This window comes from Teleopsis dalmanni, chromosome 2 (assembly GCF_002237135.1).
Source record: "Teleopsis dalmanni isolate 2A chromosome 2, ASM223713v2, whole genome shotgun sequence".
Taxonomy (NCBI): Eukaryota; Metazoa; Arthropoda; class Insecta; order Diptera; family Diopsidae; genus Teleopsis; species Teleopsis dalmanni.
The window spans coordinates 30,872,495-30,893,647 of NC_051847.1; the positions used below are offsets into that span (position 1 = coordinate 30,872,495).

A 21,153-nucleotide genomic window follows, 5' to 3' on the forward strand; every position below is an offset into this window, starting at 1 on the left:
TGATACTAATGTCAATATTTCAACATATATATAGGTATATGTTTAGCAACAGTAACTTAATCTTGATATTACTTTATGCTGGTAAGCAACCCTGAACTTCTCCGTATATTTTGTAGTATGAGTACCTATCAAAATTATATCAACTGTTCATATCTAAGAACTACCGAGTTTCTTGTATTAGTGTAGAATATTTTATCAATATATTTCCGGCAAATGAAGACAAGTTAAAAACAATAACGCATAATATGCGTACAGTTATTTACGATTTCATCATTTCTAGGAATTCCCTTTAATTAATATATCTTAGAACAACAACTACTACAAAATTTCTACACAAAAATTTAAAAATTTTATTAATATTCTTTTTATAATAGCACTTAAAAAAGTTTATGACTATGAAATTATATTCTAAGAATTTTGAATTTTTTTTTATATGAAAATTTTATTTTGGCATATCATTTTCATGCAATTAGCCAAATTATTTCATAAACTAATAATGTCTTGGATTTGTAGACATTTATTTTAAACATGGAATGCGCAAAATGATAATGCCCGATTAATGTGGGAATTGTTTAATTGAAGGACAGATATATTTAAGTAAATTTAAACTATTTGCATATTTGTTATCTAATACTAATAAACCTATAATCAAAAGATATGTAAGGTAACACTTAAAATCTTTAAGCACCAGAGGCTTAATATGTTTACACTATTACAATTTAAACCTGGCAATAAAATGTGTCATTTTACAAAATGTTCTAATAAACTTCAATGATTGAAGGTATTATAACCCGCAGTACGTTTAATCGACCGTCTCTGGCTGTAGTACCTATGTATGTCACTAAGATAGTTAGGTAAATCAATAACAGGACCACTACCCACAGCAGCACAAAAGTCTCTGACTACTGTATTCAAAGTAATAAGATTTCAGTAAAAGTAACCAACGACTATAGCTTAATCTTGCTTTGGAGAGTAGTCTGCTGCTGCACTCTACATTCTAAACCAATTCAAAGAAAAGTCTCCAATTTTGAATGGCACTAAACCATATCTTATTTATTTAACTCAGTTTTTTATTTAAGTAAAATAAAATTATTTTTACCATTTTTAAAATTAAAGCTATCTTTCCCATAACATCCTGTCAACTCTACACTTTTTGTTAGTTTATGTAATTGTACAACAATTTTGAAGTAAATTATTAATTTCTTTACATTATAGTTAAACAAATTTAATTACTGTCAACGACATTACTTTTTTTGTAAAATTAAATCAAATTTTTAAATTCTGCGTATTATAAATGCTGATAATTATTTTTTTATAGAATTTTACCAGTCGCTGACATTGCAAAAAGTAATATTTTTTTTCATTTATTGTAAAAGAATAACGTTTTCTTCTGAGTAAATAAAAGCAACGTACTCAAAACCTATTCTACAATAAACGATAAACAATTTATATATATAAATGTATGTATATATAATTATATATATATCAGTATGTCTGATTAAATTCCATAGTATTTACTTTTTGTTTACATATTAGCCACAATTAATATCTACTCGGTTATAAAATAAAAAAGTCTCTCAGACAAACTCTACAAAAATCGTCTGACTTCGGTAAAATTTTATTTTTGGACTAGCTTAACAAATTGGGTAACAACACAAAATAATTAATAGAGTAGGTGCTTAAGTTTCTTAATATTTGGAGCATGCATGAGGTCTGATATATAATTGATTAGATACTTAGTGGTAAAAAAAGAAACTGTTTTAGTCTCCACTAATGCCGCTAAAGTATTGAGCGCACTTCCCGATCAAGTGCGCAGTCATAATGTGCAGTCTTACTTTTTTTTCGTAATATTTTTATTTCTTTAAAGTTTCTATTTTATTGTTATTATATTTGTTTATATATTTTGTTTTTTTGCGGTTTTCTTTTTTTATTTTTTTTTCTCTATTTTCAAATTTTATTAGATTTCTGCATAGTATTTGTGATAAGGAAAACGTGTGAATGGCGTGGTTAGTAAGTTTATTTACTACTAATGATGTTTTGAATTGAGTTGTTAAAAACAATAACAAATGAAATTGTTATAAATGATCATATGTAGAATTTATGCAGAACATTTTTTTTATCAATAAATGCGATTAATTAATTATTGAGTAGATGAGTTCCAAACGAAAAATTATGAATGATTTATCCAATTTCATAAATATTTTATTTAATGGGAATTTCTATCGCACAATTAGTGATTTGTACATTTTATTTTCGGGCATAATAGAATATTGGAGAGTTTTAATTAAGGTATGTGAAAGTAAATTATCCAAACACTTCTTTATAGCGAGTTAAAATATTTTCCAGTAAGAACTGCATCATCAAATTATTATTAGAAGTGATAAAAACTCAATATTTATTAATGTATAGCATTTATGGACATTGGAGACTTACAGAAAATACGTTGGCAAGAATACAATACAATGTAGTAAGCTCATTATTTTTTATTTTATAAATATGGAAAAAGGCTTCTAATGATATATTTTTTTAAAATTTCTCATTATTGCTAATATTAAAAGAAATACCTGAAGTAAGTTATTAAATCTTTCAGCTATAAAAGAAAATCTTAGAGATTTGATTGTATTTTTATAAGTGCTGGTTCAAGAGGAATCTGTGGAATTGAATCTCTTTGAAAATGTATTTATCCAAGAGCATAGAAAATGAATTTGTTATATTCTATTTTATTCTATTTTATTTTGGAGAGATAGTAAAGGATTGATTTTAACTGGTAAGTGCTAAATGTTAGTATTACTCCACTATATATGAATTTGTGATGCTGTGTCTCTTTACACAAGAGTTTGTAGTATTGAAGATCTTGAGTGACCATAAAGATCCACTTCACTGGAAACCCATAACTTCGTTTTATTGTAAGCAATGAGTCTATGTAAATAAATTTGTGCTACTAAATCTCTCTCGAGAGAAATTTGTCGTATTAAAGAAAAACTGTCCGAAATCTTGTTTTATTACGTTTTTATAAAAAAAGTATTTAATCCTTTTCTGTAATAAATTGCTGAAGATTTCGTTAAGTTCTCATTAGAACTCATTAAAAATCATTAATATTTAGTGTCAGTGTCAGTATCAGTATCAGTGTTATAAAGTCCCCTTGTAAACAAATTTATGAATTTTAATTACGTATTCTAATCCTAGCGCTCCACTACACTGGGAACCCAAAACTCTGTTATATTTTTTTCTATTACATGCAATTGTATAGTTATGTATACAGTTATATTTATACATCCTCTGATCTCATTGCATTCAACCAATTAAATTTTATTTTAAATTACTGACTAATAATATTTTTTTGAAATCTGAAACTGCATCTGACGGATATTCAAATTATAGCCTAGTTCATGACATAAGCAGTCAATATTATGACAATATCAAACTATAAATTAATTGAGGACGCCTACATCCTCAGCTAACAATATTGCTTATCTAAAAAAACTATAATTTTCTTCAAGTATATGAATAATATTAATCATATAATTACAAACAATTTGTATATACCATTTAAAGTCAAATTAAAATAATAACAAAAACCGCAAAATTAAATTTATGTACACGTCCAACAAATACAAATAATTCACAGACCATAATTGATAGATGGCGCCAGTGTCGGCACATCATTTGTGTAGACATATTGAATATCTCCCAAAGTTTTGTAGAAAAATAACAATAAAACGCAATGAATCATATTTATTATTGAATGTGAATTTTATTGTAAAATATTTTCATACAAATTCAGAGTAAAGAAGTCTTAAATCATCATCAATAAAAAAATATTAAATTACCATAATTTAATTAAGTCTACACAAAATTTTTTATTATTAAATTTTATTTGTGTATAGCGGCACAACCGATCTGAGACAATTCAATAGGTTCACGAAAATATGCAAAAATGCCAATTAAATTTAAAAGTTTTTTAATTTCTTAACTTTAACTTGTGGTTAACAAATCAAAAAATAAATATTGAAATAAAATAATACAAATATAAAAAAAAAATAATAAAAAAAGGAATTTCAATTTTCAATGAAAATTTATTGCGTACAGCGCTGCCATATTGCCACAAATGAGCGCATTATTTATGAATTGACATGGCAATAATACAGGCGACTTTAAGTCTAATTTATTAAAAATTAAAAAATATCTATAATATAGAGTAAACAAAATGAAATAACAAATTTTTATAATAAGAAAACACGGCTTATGATTGCATTAAGACCAACAATTTTTCATTATTGACGTTACTGCATGGCTTTGGTCTGTAGGTCTGTAGGTGTAAACATTTTCGCTGGCATAGTAAATATTTTTAAGCCTATTCAGCAAAAAAAAATTAAATATCACGAGAAAAATATTAATTCTATTTTTGAAAAAAAAAACTAAAACAAAAAAAAAATGTACAAGTAAAGTTTCAAAATACAAGACTACAAGATTTTAAGCTTATTCTTGCTTTTTGAATTCCGTCTGCTGTAAGACTTAATCACAATTGCGTTTGAAGTTATTGTGAAATTTATATTTAAATTATATTTAAAGAAAAATATTTTAATAAATATTTTTACTTACGTGCTAACGATATATCTTCTGCAATCACCTTGCCACCGGCATTTATGTGTAGTGCTCGCCCATTGTGGGTCTTTAGCATTATAACATAATCGTTTGTCTTTTTTGTACATGCTGTCGTTACAAAGGCAAACATAACCTAAAAATTTAAATAGAAAATCTTTAGTTAATTGAAATTATATAAGTTTTACAATTATTCATTTTTAAAGAATATAATTAAAAATAATGTTTAAAATTAAATAAAATCTGTGAGTAGTTGTAAAAGTATATAATGTAGTTAAACACATAAGTCATTTACCTACTAGTATATAATAGGTCCTTTCTTTTGTAAGCATTTCATAAAAGAACAACCGCTTATTTTAAAAATAACATATGAAACACCATCACTGCTGGCTTATTTAGTCCAACCTTTTTGAAACCGCTTAACTAATAAGTAGCTTAAATCACATGGTTGCCAAGACCAAAAATACTCATGTAAATACAAATTTTATTCACAATCATGTAAAAAATATAATATTTGTACTCATTTACGAAACTATGACTTTAAATTTTATTACGTGTTTTGCATATATAAGCTTATTCAAATTTCCGGTTCTTTCAGAGTTGCCATCAAACGTAGTGCTTACTTTATGTTGTTCTTTTGCGAAATGCTTACAAAAGAAAAGGCGTAATATAAACTTCAAACTCTACAAGATTAAATAAACAACTCCACACAAATAAGAAATTTTTTTTATGAAAATTTTATTTCCTAGAATGTTTGGAAACTACACAAAATAACAAAAATTGAATACCAATAAAATATATGTCTAATTTAAGGTTCTAATACTTATAATAAATAAATTAAATATGTTTAATTTATTTAAATTCAATGTGTTTAATCGCACAATAAAGAAATAAATTCAAATTATTTGATTGAACAGAATTTTATTATTCCACATAAAAAATTAAAAAAAATATTTATAATACTTTATTATTAAAATATTATTCTAAATAATAAAAGTTAAAGATATGTAAAGTACACACATAAGATATAGCAATTTCTTACTAGCACTTCAACAGCTTATAATAAATACATTTATAAACTCATATCAGCAACATAATATGACAAATTGAAAATAAGCTGCTGCATTAAGTGGCAAGAAAAGATATCATATGACTTTAATAGATCCTTTGAAAGGAGAGCTTATAAATACATATATACGAGTATATTTAGCCGTATTACAGCTAAAGTTGACACTCTCAATGGGGTATTATACTACCAGTAACTATAATTTGCAATGCAAAATCTATTTTCAACATGAATGCATTTCAATAAATTTCCATTAACGCAGCCTTTATCCAACTCCCTGGCTGCTCGATTTTATTTCTTTTCAGTACTTTTTTATTGCCTGCTCAACTCCATTGAAGTTGGTTGCCTTTATAGATACAACGTTCAACTTCAATGTCTCTCGTTTATGGTACTATGCTAAAGTGCAATGTGCCATCACAAAATTATGGCCACTACTGTTATAACAACTACTGTCGCTACAGACTGCGTGTATTATGCCGTATGCTGGTAAGTAAGTAAGTTTGCAGAAATAACAAAAATAAAAAGGATTTAAAAGTCAACTTTTTTAGCAATGTCTGCAAATAGGATTAAATGCTAATTCTGCTAGGTAAAAATGAAAAAGTAATTGTTTTTATTTAACTTAACAGATAATGCAAATCACTGGAATGACCTTAGATTTATTCTACTTCTATATTTAAATATATTTTGTTAGTATGTTTTATTAAAAAATAGTTTATAAAAGTACAGCGAGTAGAGAGTCATCCTTACATCATTTGGAATTCATTCAATCAACAAGCGGAGTTTACTACAGACTGTGTATATACATACATATATATGAGCCAATATGAGCATTGACTGCGTGCTTGAGTTGCGCTAGGGGATTCGATTTTTACTTCAAAGAAGCAGCCACAAGAATAGTTTTGCCAAAAGAGCATATATATATATATGTGCGTATGTATGGATCAAGAAAATCATTGAGTGCATGCGCATCTTACGCCAGAGGATTTAATATGCACTTCAATCGTATAGTCCATGCCGTTACAACATATATTAACCTAGATCCTTTCAATTTGTTTCTGTTTACCAATTCAGAGGTTTTACATTTGGAGTAATGGAGCCATGTAGCTCTTGACTTGGTTGTTGAAAAAATACGTTTAACTACCGTACATGGACTAAAATCGATTTAAGTATCCTATAATTCTTTTTTGAATGAGCTTGTGTAATCAAATACTATATATATCGTAATCCTTATACGTTTATCCGTTCCAAACTCAATTTTGTCATTAAATTTTTAAAATTACTAATTATCATTGGTCTACAGTTGTTATATATAATAACAAAAGCGAATTTATTGACCAAGTCTGGTTGAACGGTTATCATAGTACAACACTATACTGTCTGGTACATGTGATATATACTAAAAAAAATACGTTTGTCTGTAAAATATATGACATAATAAAATTCAATTTTTTTTTTAAGCTGAAAAATAATGGTGCGGAAATAAAATGCACACGTACTCATACTCTCAGATACTGCACTGTTTTCATTGCATTTTTGGTTTATTTTTTTTTTTAACAAACAATTGAACTTGGAGTCCTGTTACAATGGGATTCACACTACAAGTCTTCACGTAAACAAAGCGGTATTCATTCAGTTAAATACTCCAATATAAATATTAATAAAATTTAAAAAAAAAAATTTTTTTAATTAAATATTTAATTAAAATGAATAAAAAAAAGATGAATACTGATAAGAGTAGAGTGTCAGATTAAATTATCATATAAAATATTCATTCATACATTCGACAGTAGAGGAAATTAAAGTAAAAAATATGCTGAAGTGCGGTAATAACCGTGTGATTTTTAATAAAATTTTTTTTTCTTTTTTTTTTATGATTAGTTAATCGTTGTAATTTTGAGGCCCTATTCTCTACTAGGAGAGAAGGACCGCAGTAAGAAAGTAAGTAATCGTTAAAATCGTTAGTATATTTATAATTTTTTGTGATCTAATTTGTGGCGAAATTTGTATACTGTAACCGTTGAATAAAGTATATAATTCCAGCAGGTGAATCTATTCCAACTTTTTGGATTAACACCCCACTGTATTTCATTCCTTTACTTTTCTATAGTTCAGTTTCGAAAAGTCATTATATATTACTACAAATTGGTATATCCTAAAGTAAGGATAATGAAATAGTACTGAACATATACATAAATAACGAAATTATATAAGACTGTAGTAGTACAAATCCTCAAACATTTATGACCTCCCCTAACTTCTTATCACTAACTACAATATACTTTATACCATTATTTTTTTCTCTTCTTCAACATCTTCCGAATTATTAGTATATTTCCTTTTATACAACAATATAAGTTTAAAAAATTTATAAATATGAATTAATGAGTCTTTTATAAGCACTTGCTGTACTATCTTCCAGGCAAACATAAATAGTTAGTAGCATAAATAGCTTAATCCAACTCATTTCTCACCCCAAAACTTGTACTGTATAGAAAGTGCAAACACGTGAGTCTCCAATTCACGAGCAAAATATTTAATTGACCTAAATTAAGCTCTTTAGGTATATCATACAATTTCATAATTACTTACCTACTGCTAGTTCTGAATGTTCTTCATATTCTAAAATAAAAAATATTGACTCGAAAAAAATCACCAAAAATTTTTAATAGACCTTCTCAAAAGTTAATGACTTCATCGAAATTCTCAATGATTTATTTAGAAATTTTTGAAATATTTATCCTACAATAATGAATATTACTTAATCTGAAGCACATACTGTGAGCCTTATAAATACGATTTTAAGTAACTTTAATGCATCAGGCTGATCAATCAATCTCCAATTAGTCAAACTCTTTGCTGCCCACCCAAAAACTTAAGCCACGCGCTGGTTTATGGGAATTTCCCTACTTATCATCCACAATTAAACAAGACAATTTTCAATATATAAAAAAAATTGCTAACTTTCGCACTTCTCACATACTATATAAGGATTTGATGAACATCAATCAAAGCATGTTACAAGCACTCTTCACTCTGAACCACAATTATATATACTGACCACTCTGCTTCAATTACTCAATAGTAAGTGGAAGAGCAGCGTGTAATTACTCAAAAGTAAATATTGTACTTTTTTTACACCCAATCGAAATTTAAGACTTAAACAGAATTTCTGCTATCAATTAGACTCATGTTAGTTACTTAAGCCAGGTAGCTTTAGAAAGAGCTCAAGTGTTAAAATATTCATCTTAATTGTACTTTGCACTTTTGGAAAAGTAAACTTTTTGGAAGAGCAAATATTTTTCTATACAATTTTTTTCTTTTCAATTTTTTTTTGTATTTTATTTTTTTTTTTTTGCGTCCAAGTAATCAATCAAAATATTTAAGTTTACATATGTGCCATGCGTATTAAGCGTGATTTCCTTTTAGAGGCAAAAGTTGTTAAACATTTAATAGACAAAATGTGATAAATTGTTATAGAGAATTAATGTGGAATTTTAATACAAATAATAATAATAGTAACATTGGGATTTTATGAGGGAAGTGCGCAAATGACTGATTTTTATTTAATTTGCTATTTTTAGTTTCATTAATTATACTAAAGTTAAACAAATGATATCATGACACTGGTAACATCAAAAAGACATAACATATTTGTAGATGGATTTAAGTATAACATACAGAAAGAAGTATACTAAGTACTCGCAGTTCTATCTATCAACTTTAGAAAGCAAACAATATACAAAGCTTGCCGAACAAAAGTGCAATAATATATCTACACGTGCTATTTAAAAGTACTACTTTCTCCAATCATTTTTTGGGACAAGTCTCAAGTTCTCCACATACTTCAACACTTGAAGACTACAAACAAAACCGTCCGTCGACATTATAAATCATTAAAAAATAAATATATTATGTACTAGAGATGACAACTACTTGTCAAAATGAAATTAAATACATCAACAATGTGTTTATATGAAATCGAATTTTAATCTATCATGTCCAAAAGTGTTACTGCCAGACCAACAAAAAAAAAATACAAAAAAATACGTATAAGGTTTATGTGTAAAATAAAAAATAAAATAAAAATTAAATAAATTTTTTGAGAAAAAAAAAATTTATTGATATTGTTAAGCGCGAGCTCCCATACGATAATCAGGCAAGCACACACGCATTCACGCACCCATGCATGCACACCCAGGGTGCCCTCGTATCGTACGCATTTTACAAATGTCAGGCGTAGTTTCGATTTTCGAATCTGTTTTTTTTCTTCTGTATTATCCGAGCGACCTTTTCACAGTTCAATGACGTGAGTCGTTTACCCATTACGACTGTACGACTGTTAAGTGTTGACAAGCTCCAGTCGACAAAACAATTTTTTTTCGATATTTTTTTTTTTTGTAATTTTAGTTTACACATTTTTCCGACAATCGTCTATGCCAGCTACTTGAGTTTTATATTGTAATCATTAGATTGAAGTTGAGGTCTATTAATCGAAAAGACATACGAAGCACATACGAATATCAGTTTTGTATTAAAGGGCCTATCAGTTTGGCAAGATCATCAATTTTGTAGCATTTAAACTTACAAAAGATCTGATAGTGACATTATCATTGTTTTTTTTTGTTTAGCTTTTACTAGTAATAGGAAATATATCTGAAGGTAAAAATTTATGAAACTAACCTTCATGATTAAATACTTTGCCAATTAAAATCTAAGTTCGTAAATAGGGAAAAATAGTAGCTGAAATCTTGAAGATGATAAGTCTTTTCAATAGATAACATTAGCGATAATTGTAGAAAGTAAGATCAAGTTCTAATTAAGTTAATTAAGATTACATATACTTTTCGAAAAGGAACTACACTTTCATTGCTTTCATTTAATTTAACAAAACAAATATACTAAATAATGCCAATGTTTAATAATTGCATTATTGCAACTACGGAAATGCACAAATAATAGCAAAACAAATTTGCAACATCAACGATGTTGTTTTGTGCAGTAAAGGAGGTTATTTGTTTTTATAAAATTTTGTTAAGAGGATAGTATGAAATAGTAGATTGTCCGTTCCAAATTTATTACAGTAAAATGAAATTTTGTTAAATCATTATATATATGAAGAATAATTATTTCTGTGAAGTATAAATAACGTATTCTTGCATATGAAAAATACTAAAATACTGCGAAATAGCTGTCACCAAATATGTTTTTAAACAAATTCATTATTAAAATATTATCGTCCTGACTTCTGGAATTAATCGTCTAAGTGCATATCAAGAAAAAGTATTTCCACATATTATTACATATTTTTTTTAAAAAAATACTACATATTATAGTACATATAATATACTAGAATTTAATTTCATTTAATATCGTTAATTTAATATAATTATATTAAACTTTTATTTAATGGCATTTATAGGAGTATTAAAATTAATTTATTCCCATTTCTTGTAATTATCTTGTATTTTAAATACGTTATTAGTTCATATACAGATGTCTTCATTCACATTATTATTAAATATTATTTATAAAAGTATATTTAAAATAATTTTTAACTAATTTCAAAATTATTTTACTTACCATCAGTAAAAAAAAATTCCTGGCATTGAGCATGAACTGTGGTAGCCTGTAATTAATAAAATTTATAAAATTAATTTAAATTAATAATTTAATGTAAGTTATAATAATTATAATTATGTAATATAATAATTATATAATTATAGTAATATAAACAAGTATATTTAAAAGATAAATAAATCAGAAATATATATATAATCAAAAAACGATTTATAAATAACAAGGGAAGTAGGACTCAGCTGAAATTGCAGGTAATCTACTTAATAATTTAATCTGATTTAAAATCTCAATAAGATGGGTTTTTCTAATACAACCTAAAAGGCGGTGAAGATTTGTAGTCACATTTTTTGTGATTGTCCAACATTGATCTAAATCAGAAAGAAAACGCTGAATCCAAAGTATTACAAATTTCTTTACTAAAGATATAGACTGAATGTTATTTGTTTGATTAAAGCCAATTGTTAGTGTAAATTCTATCCATAGTCGATATGTGACACTCCACATAACCCTTTTATTTTCTGTTCAATTTCACATTTTTATTGTAAATATTATTAACATATTATAATAAATAATTTATTTTTTCATATTTTTTGAAGTGCTTTAATTTTGCATAATGTTTACTAAATTCAATTAAATCTTCTTCAAATTGTAGTTTAATCGAATCCAATTATGAATTTTTCGATTATAAATGTAAACGTTCATTCCCATGCTTTTTGGTTTAGACAAACCTAGCTTGCTATATCTATTAATCCTCGTGCTCTCAACTGTCTTCTTTGTTTACGGGAATGAAGTTTCCACATCGGAAATTTCCACCTATGTTAGGAACAATATGTACGTACAGTTATTGGAACAGTATGTACGTAATCTCACAGTCACTTTGTGAAACACGAGCTAAGTCATTAAAAACCCCTTATACTTCTTTTAATTTTTCTTGTCGATTTCTCATAAATTCTCATATATTCATATGTTAGGAATGATTGGAACATATTGTGTTTACCCTTACTGATATTTCCTCATACGATGGTTCCTTACCGTCAATTTGTAAAACACGAGCTAAGCTATTCAAAGCTCTCCGCGTGAACTAACCAAAATTATTAATTTTATGATTTATGTTGTCTAAATATTTCCGAACACCGAAAAATCACACTACCAAAGCAAATGTGGAACGCTTTCAAATACTTAAACTTCTTTCAGTTTTTTGGCTAAACTTTGTCTGGAACCAAAAATTGAAAAGCAATAACAAACCGAAATCGCATGTTAGTAACTAACAAATTGACTTGCGGCAAAATTTTTTCACTTCATAATTTTTACAAAAATTAATTTTAATAATTTTTTTTACTTCTAGTATTTGTGTACCGTCAGGACTGCCTACTGCGCCAAGTAGTACGAAGGAAAAATATATTTTAGTATATTTTTGGCACACCACAAAGAAAATTTATATCTGAGCGCTTTGCGATTTTCGTTGAAATGTGATTTAATTTATGATTTTTTGCACTTGGATTTTAAGATATTTTTACAAATTTGTTCAGTTCACTTTTCATTATTGATTTTTGGACTTTTTTTGTGTATATATTTTATTTTTATTATTTTCTTAAGACCCTCTGTTGAGTGTGTGCTTAAGTGCGTTCTATTCTGGGTTTATTTTTTATGTTGTTAGTTCGTTAAGATTTTCACTTTTTAACATTGGCAAAAGTTTCCTGCTAAGACAGACGTCTTTGACACCAGCTTTGTGCTTTACACTGATACCTTTTGTCGTACATAATGGAAAGGAAAGGAAAGGTAACCTAACCTACCTCATAACGAAATTGTGGTGGTTTTTAAGCTGAAATCAATGACCTTTTTGGGGATTATTTTTTATTCAGTTTCATGCTACTTTCAGTGATATTTGGCATTAGACGGCTAACAGAGACGGCAAAACACTCTACAAAATGTAAATTTAAAATATTTATTTTCATGCCTTTGAATATAAAAGATTAAAGTCTACAAAAAATAATTGGAGAAGAATAGTAAAAGTTTTATAGATTTTCAATTTTGGACTTATCAGTTTAAAGACCCACATAAAGTGCTTATGAGTGTCGTAAAAAAAGCGCATAAAATTATGTTTAAGCAGCCTAGGAAACTATTGAGAGCAACTTAAGTGCTTAACAGCATTTTTTTCACATATATACACTGCAGCATATATATAAATATATACATATATTTATTAATATATTCTTTTGTCTAATAAAAGTGTTATATTTTATTATTTATTCATATATTATTTTATATTTTATGTGTCTTTTTCACGATACGACAAATGCAACACTTTTTACATGAGTGAAGTGTCTTCCATGGCATTAAGTAGAGTTTCGGCATTAAAAGCTGCGTAAAAATGTTGATTTATATATATGTACATATATATATATGTTTATATATATATATGAATATATCTCATTTGTTAAAAAAATTTGTTGAACATTTTAATGACAATACATTTTAACTGCAACTTTAGTAACAAAGTTGCCAGTTTGTGGTATTTAGGTCACTAGGCGCACTCAAATGCAGCCAGCAAAAGATGCAACTGACAACTCCAGTAGAGATAGCTTTTGTTTTCTTTTCTTCTTAAAAATGGAAAATTAAGTTATTTAGTCAGAGTTTTAGAGTTTGTATAAAAGTTTTTATGATAAAAAAAACATGACTTTTAAACAGTTTAAGTACTCAAAATATCATTAAAACAAAAACTGCCAGTGATTTATATTTGAATTAACAATAGGAGCAGACTTAAAACAGTTACTAAATAAAATCACATTACGAAAATTATGGAAAAAGTATTTTGAAATATTTTATAAGTTTATTAGATAATATTTAACAATTTGGTAAAGAAAAATTAATATTTAACATTGAAAAAGCATTTTAACTATGAAGCTTGGGTGAATAAAACACTTACTAGTAATTGTTCTTCATCCAAAGAATCGAATTAAGTATTTTTTTGATTATAATATAACTAAAATTTTAAATTTCTTAGTAAAAACAATAATTGTGTAAAAAAGAACTAAATTTACATATTGGAGCAAAATGACATAGGTAATTTCTGGAGAACCATAAAGGATATAACGCAACCACACCGATTGTTAACATATTTTCTAAGTATTTAAAATTTTTTAATAATAATTTTAGTAAATTTTAATTTCACTATATTTGTATGCAATTTTAGCCTGCAGATGAAAATAAATAAGTTAGTATTGCAAATGTGGTCTAATCAATACTTTTTGTTTAACTTTGGCACTATTTTTTTTTTGTGCGCCCTTTTTCTGCATGCATACATTTGGGCGCTTTGCCAAAAACCTTACCCATGTGCCGCTTTAGTTGGACGGCCTTCAACTTTTGACACTTTTACTTTGTTATAAAAAAGAAATATTACAAGGCACATAACATGCATAGAAATTACATAAAATTTTATAGAAAAAATAAATTTCCGTATTTATAAAACTGCTACTACTTCATATAACACTACTATAAATATACTACTATTCTACTACAAAATACGAAAATCACCAAAAAATTTATAACTTCTACTTAATTAAGATATTAGCAATTGGAACACCCTTTTCATCATTTTTGGTAACCAGTTCTCCAATTAAAGAGGACTACTACGACAATACAAAATGCCTTACAGAAATAAGCTACATCTTTACTCTTGTCTTTACAATTTGCTATCCAAAAATAAATATAAAAAAAAATGAAATAAAATAAAATTAGTTGAAACTGGTACACCGTATAATGAATTCTAAATTGTGCTTCTAACTCGATTCATACTTACAATGGGTAACTTGATACCACCACTGTCTGCAACTCGTACTTTTTCTATTGCAAAGCATTACCTATTGCGGCAGGCTACCTGTGTATCGTCGTATTATATATGCAGCCTGCCTGACTTAAACAAAACACAAAAAAAAATAAATAAATATGTATCTGTTTCATACACTTTGGTATGCAAAAGCATAAGCCCTACTAAAATATTGGAGTGGAGAGTTCATGACTAACACAATCAACTTTGCCTATAACAGGTAATCTCACCAAAAGTACATAAAACTTAACTATTTCTTGAATATTTCTTTTATGCAAATCGGTCGTTCAAATACTTTTGCTTTTACTTTATGTCCATGGCAGCAGTTGTCCTAATGCTTTTGTACCAGGTTTCTTACCCTCTCCATATATTTTTCTAATACAATAAAATTTCTTTTCTTATTTTTAAATTGGTTTTTTGCTTTTGTATTATACCATATATTCTATGCTATACTAAGTTCATTTGTCAGCTGCAACAATGTGCTTTGCATATTGAATAGTAGCATTTGGCATTGAAGAAATTGAATTTTTTATATATTGTAGTTGTCCTTTATTGAATATTAAATAATTTCTTTTATAAATATAATATATAACTTGATTGATTATATGTTTTAATGTAGCTCGTGAATATTCTACAGAACACCCAAACTATTTGCTCCTTTGTACATTTCTATGTAAACAAGCTCCTTATGTCATTGATTAAAATTCAGTTTTGGAAAAAAAAAGAAATAAATATAATTATTTTATTATCTAATGTGCTGTAAAAAGCTCCTAAAAGGGTAACTGACACGTCTTCCTGTAATTGTACTGAATTTAAATTCTTTAAAACTTTTTTTATTATGCTCTTTGTGTTTGCCTGAATGAAAATGCCACACATGAGATTTCAATTTTATTAAATTAAAAATACTTTATTTTTATTATTATATGTTGTATTATGAATAGCAATTACATTAATTGGAATGGGTCTTCAAGTAAAACTATAACGACATATTACACGTATTAAATGTCTTTAATCTGTTTTGACCAAAAGTGGTGTTCACACCGACTAAATGAGTCTAAAAATTAAATTAAATCAGTAACTACATATGCCACTTTTAAAAGCAGAACTAATGAACCCATAAATCAAAAAAAATTTTCAACTATTCTTCATCACCTTTCCTTGTATCAAATTTTTTTCAGTTTTTATTTGCTATAATTTAAATTCCTGCTGATTTCTACGTGCATCCTTTTCGTTGGGTATCGCATTTTTTTTCTCGACAGTGCATTGTTAGTGTCTTGGTTTGATTTTGTTATGCTTTTGTGCTGATTAACTTCCGATTGTGAATTCAAGTGTATTAAGCATGTGCTTTGTATGCATACAAACACAAATAACTATACATATACAGCCACGTACACACACTCACTCATTCACATAATAGAGCGAGATATGCGAAAAGAATCATTTTTTTGCAGAATCACCACAAAAGTGCGACTACAATGCACATTTTGCTCTCATGTAGACATTGATCGCCTAAAGCAATTTAATACAATTTTTCTGTTTGAAATTCCTTTGCTTACCGTTTGCTTCCTTGTTATTTTTTCTTCTTTCATTATTTTGTTTTGTTTTGTTTTTTTTTCTTAATTTTCTGCGGTGGTTTACAAGATTTTCAGCTTAAAGCACATTTGTTTTTTACACATACTTCATGCCTTTTTTTATCCTTTTATATATTCATTTTATAAATTCTTTATTATTATGTTTATTTCTGTTTGTACTTGTACTTCGAGTTAACCCTTTTTTTCCTCGAATATCCTTACATATCCTTACGTTACAGAGCTACACACGGTATTTGTATAAATATTTGCGCATTTCAAATGAATTTTATTTTATTTTTATTTTATTTTATTTATTTTTCATACGCTTGAGTTAAGTTGAAGAATGACAACTTTAATGTTGATTTCTTTTCGGTTTGTTCGAAACAGCTTCTCGTATTAATATATGATATTTCTGCAGGGATTCTTAAATTCTGCTTTAAGATTTCTTAAAATCAAATATGAAAAAATTTCACTTTCCGTCTTCAAGATAATATGGACTTTAAGTACATTGTAAAAAAATTAAATCGGATATAATAAAAGTCAATGACACTTTTTATGACCTTTAAAACTAGAAAATTAAGTTACCAATAATATTATATACTTCAACAATAACATTACATTTTTTATTATTCTTTTGAAGACTAAAACATTAAGTTTTAGTTAATGTAATATATAGCAGGGCTGTCCAAAGCACGGCTCGCAGGATTAGTGCTAAAACTATACAATATATAAAAATTACAATTCATTGATTTCAAAAATCCAAATTATTCAAAATCCATAATATTATAATTCGTATTTGACATTTTATCAGATTTAAACATTTTTGGTACCAATCCTATGTACTCTATTGTAAAACAAACCACTAAATATATAATTTTTTTTTCATTACCATAAATCGTTTTTAGAATAAAATAACTGAAACAAAATATCTCTGAGAGATATTCAGCTATGTAAAACCCATCGATCAGATATTGACAAACCTCACAAAATAAAAAATGTTTGATTGCTAACACGTGCGTTGCATTCTTCCGCAACGCAAGCCATTTCCCTTGCAGTTTTCAAAATAAAAAAAAAACCAACAGTAGTAAAAAATCATTCAACACAACTAAACACAACTACAAAATTAGGGTAAAAAGGCGCTACGTGGATTAAAACTGCACAATCCCACAGTTTAATGTAGCAAACTGCATTTACAGTAGATTTTTTAACAAATTTAGTAACCCCTAAAAAATTACAATAACTTATCAATACCAACAACAGCATAAACTTAAGCACAACAATAGCAACAACAAAGGCAAACTAAAAGCACACCATCAACACTAACAGTTAATCAATCTGGTAATCGGATAATAATTGTTATTTGTATAGCAGGCAACCCTACTTTATTGTGTGTATGTGACATGCTCCAAACATGCATGTACTACGGATAAACACCGCACAACTATTAAAAAACTATAATTGCATATTCTAGGTATATGCAATATATGTGTGCGTATGTGTGGTAAGTTTGTGAATGGTGAGTGTGAAAATAGTACGGTATAGTAAAAGCCTTTTATAAAAATTACACTGATCGTTTACTTATTTTTATTCTGCTTTAATATGCGTGTAGTTTGTGCGCCCCTTGTGTCTGACACTTTCCCTATTAATTTATTTTTATTGAATTCTTGTTCTTTGTCATTGGAAAGCATAAAATTTAACAATTTCTTCTACTTTGCTATTTATTTTATTAAAAAAATAGTAAATATTCTGTGAATGTGTGTGTGGGTTAGTTTTTTGTTTTTGTCATTTTTTGAAGGCTATATGCACAAGGTGTGCGCATTTTATGCATTTTACTTAATTTAATGCAATTTTTGCACTTACATTGCTTTAAGTATTTTGCTGTTTATTTACAGTTGATTTTTTATTCGTTTTTTTTTAATTCTATATTTTTTTATTTTAGGGGTTGTTTTTTTTTTTTGAGGCTTAGTTATCGCGTGTGCTTAAGTAGGCAGGGGGATTTAATGACTGATGCACCGTGCACTTTGTAAGGCTATTGTTTCGGTGCGGTGCTCTTGTGCGCTTGTGTTCTTTTGCACTTAATGAATTTGTCACTTAAGCTGTTGCCAAATGTTGGCAACTAGCACAATGAAAATAATCGAAGTGTTGTATTTTATTTTTTCTTTTTTTATTTGTTATTTTACAGCAGAGGCGTTATATTTTACTGCTTGTTATTATGTTCTTTATTGTTATTGCTATATTGTTCCTTTTGTATTTTGGAATTTTTATTGCAGTAGCATCGAAAATGCACTTTTTTGTACTCGAAATAATGCGATTTCAGTGTTTTGTAGTGAGAAAATTTTGTATGTGCAATTAATTATTGACATTAAAAATAACACTGAAGAAAAGAAAAAAACAGAAGCAGTGAAATAAATTATATTAATAAATAATAATTAATATTATTTAGCATAATATAGTTAAATATTTTATAAATTTATTTAAATTTATAATTTAGATTTTATAATTTAAATTTATAATTTAGATTTATTTAAATTTAGGTTGTGTTTTCTATCGAAGTTAGGAATTTAATCCAACTCAGACTGCAGATACTGTAGAGAAGAGAGAGAAACTGCATAACGTGTGCTCGGGGAGTGCCCGGCACTGATGCACAAGCGGAAGAAACACTTATATTTCATGGATCATAAGTATCCAAGACTAAGAAAAGCAGACTCTATACTTTCTTTTATTAAAGAAATCGGACTTGAAGACACACTCTAATCCAACTAATGGGCACTATAGATCTTTTAAATATATATAATTGGAATATATATAACTGGAATTTAAATATATATAAATACGAAGAATTTTTGATTAATTTAATAATTTGTATTAAAAGCACATCAGATCATTAAGAATTGGATATAATGTCCGCAATGATGCAGCAAAAATATTTGTGGGAAACTGAAAGACGTTTGTGAATATAATAAGGATGTATACAGATAAATTCAGAGAAAGATTCAATATGAATAGCACAACTAAACATGATAATGATGAATTAGACACAATAAAAAAAACAATTCATAATTAAATAATAAACACAAAAAAATGAAGAAAACTTAAAAGTTGTTAAAAATTTAATCTAAAATAAACAACACATAAATAAATTAGAATTATTAAATACTAAATAAGCAATATATATTTAAATAACTAATAAGTATTAAATAAATTAATATTGTTATTTTCTGACAAATACTTTATCACAACCCACATATTAATTTAGGAATAAAATTTGGAAATTCCCTGACTAACGTATCCATTATATCTACATGCATAAACATATATTTCTTTTATATTAATTGTAATTTTTGTTTTTTTCTAGTTATTGTCATTAACCTACTCAAGTATCCACTTGAACTTTAACCCTTTACGAAATACGAAATACGAAAAATGTTGTTAGGTGCATTAAATACGTTAACGCTATTTTTTTTCAGACAAAGCTAATAACACTGTAAAAAAATGTTCGAAACTTAATTACAAGTTTTGTACTACATGGAAATTACTAACAAAAATGAGATAAAAATCATTATAATTTGGCACTTATATTTTGATTAATCTAATCTATAATAAAAAACATTCCTAAAATATTTTTTTAATTTATTATATATATATATTTATTTAAACAATATATATTTCTTAATATATACACATATATTATACACTATAATAATATCTACATATTTAATTAACGTCAATTTGGTAATGAGTTTTATTGATTAATAATTAATATACACGAATAGCATTTATTTTTTATACTTAAGAGACACACATAATTACGCATTAAAATGTATAATATGTTAATATGTATATTTAATTCATAAAAATTGCAAAATTGATTATTTAAAAATTATTCCAAAAAAATTACATTGAAAATATTTGAAGCAAATTTTTCCGTGGTTATTATCCGGTATTGTATTGAAAAGTTTTGTTAATATATATTTTACTTACATTTAGGTATATACATACCTAGAAGGTTTGAATATAGTACAGCACGTGATATTTCTATTGACTTCGAAATTTATTTATCGTTTATTTTAATGTATTTTGCCTATAAAATTTTCATTCTTAAAATATTTTCATTATATATCATGTATTGTATAGTAAATTACCGCCTTAGTAAAGCGTTTGTATGGTAATTATTATAATAAACTTCCAAAAAGTGGTAATAAATATATAAAAAATAATAGCAAGAATTTCGATAAAAATTGTATACAACACGTGATTAAACTATGCGATAATTAAATTAGAAAAAATGTTTTTATACTAATTTACACATAGTTAATAAACTATAACAAATAAAATACCATATATAAAGTATTTTAAGTAGTTACACGTAAGTAGCAAACAATGATGAAAATAGTTGTTATCATTTTATCTGAAATATTTTGACGTCAAGTGACTAATTATATCTTCCTCATACTAGAGATCACTTTAGTATGAGGAAAACAAACAAAGATAAGTCTGGTGCCCTTACTACT

General features: G+C 26.8%; 1 protein-coding gene across 1 annotated transcript in view; it reads right to left on the minus strand.

Annotated features, from left to right (window-relative positions):
* Positions 1–21,153, minus strand: part of LOC119674249 (putative uncharacterized protein DDB_G0282133) — a 51,273-nt gene that overhangs the window by 12,450 nt on the left and 17,670 nt on the right. Inside the window, exons 2-3 of the mRNA XM_038085376.1 lie at positions 11,249–11,294; positions 4,603–4,738 (exon numbers count right to left, since the gene is read on the minus strand). Of these exons, the coding sequence (XP_037941304.1) occupies positions 4,603–4,738; positions 11,249–11,294 (182 nt within the window). The remainder of the gene's footprint in view (positions 1–4,602; positions 4,739–11,248; positions 11,295–21,153) is intronic.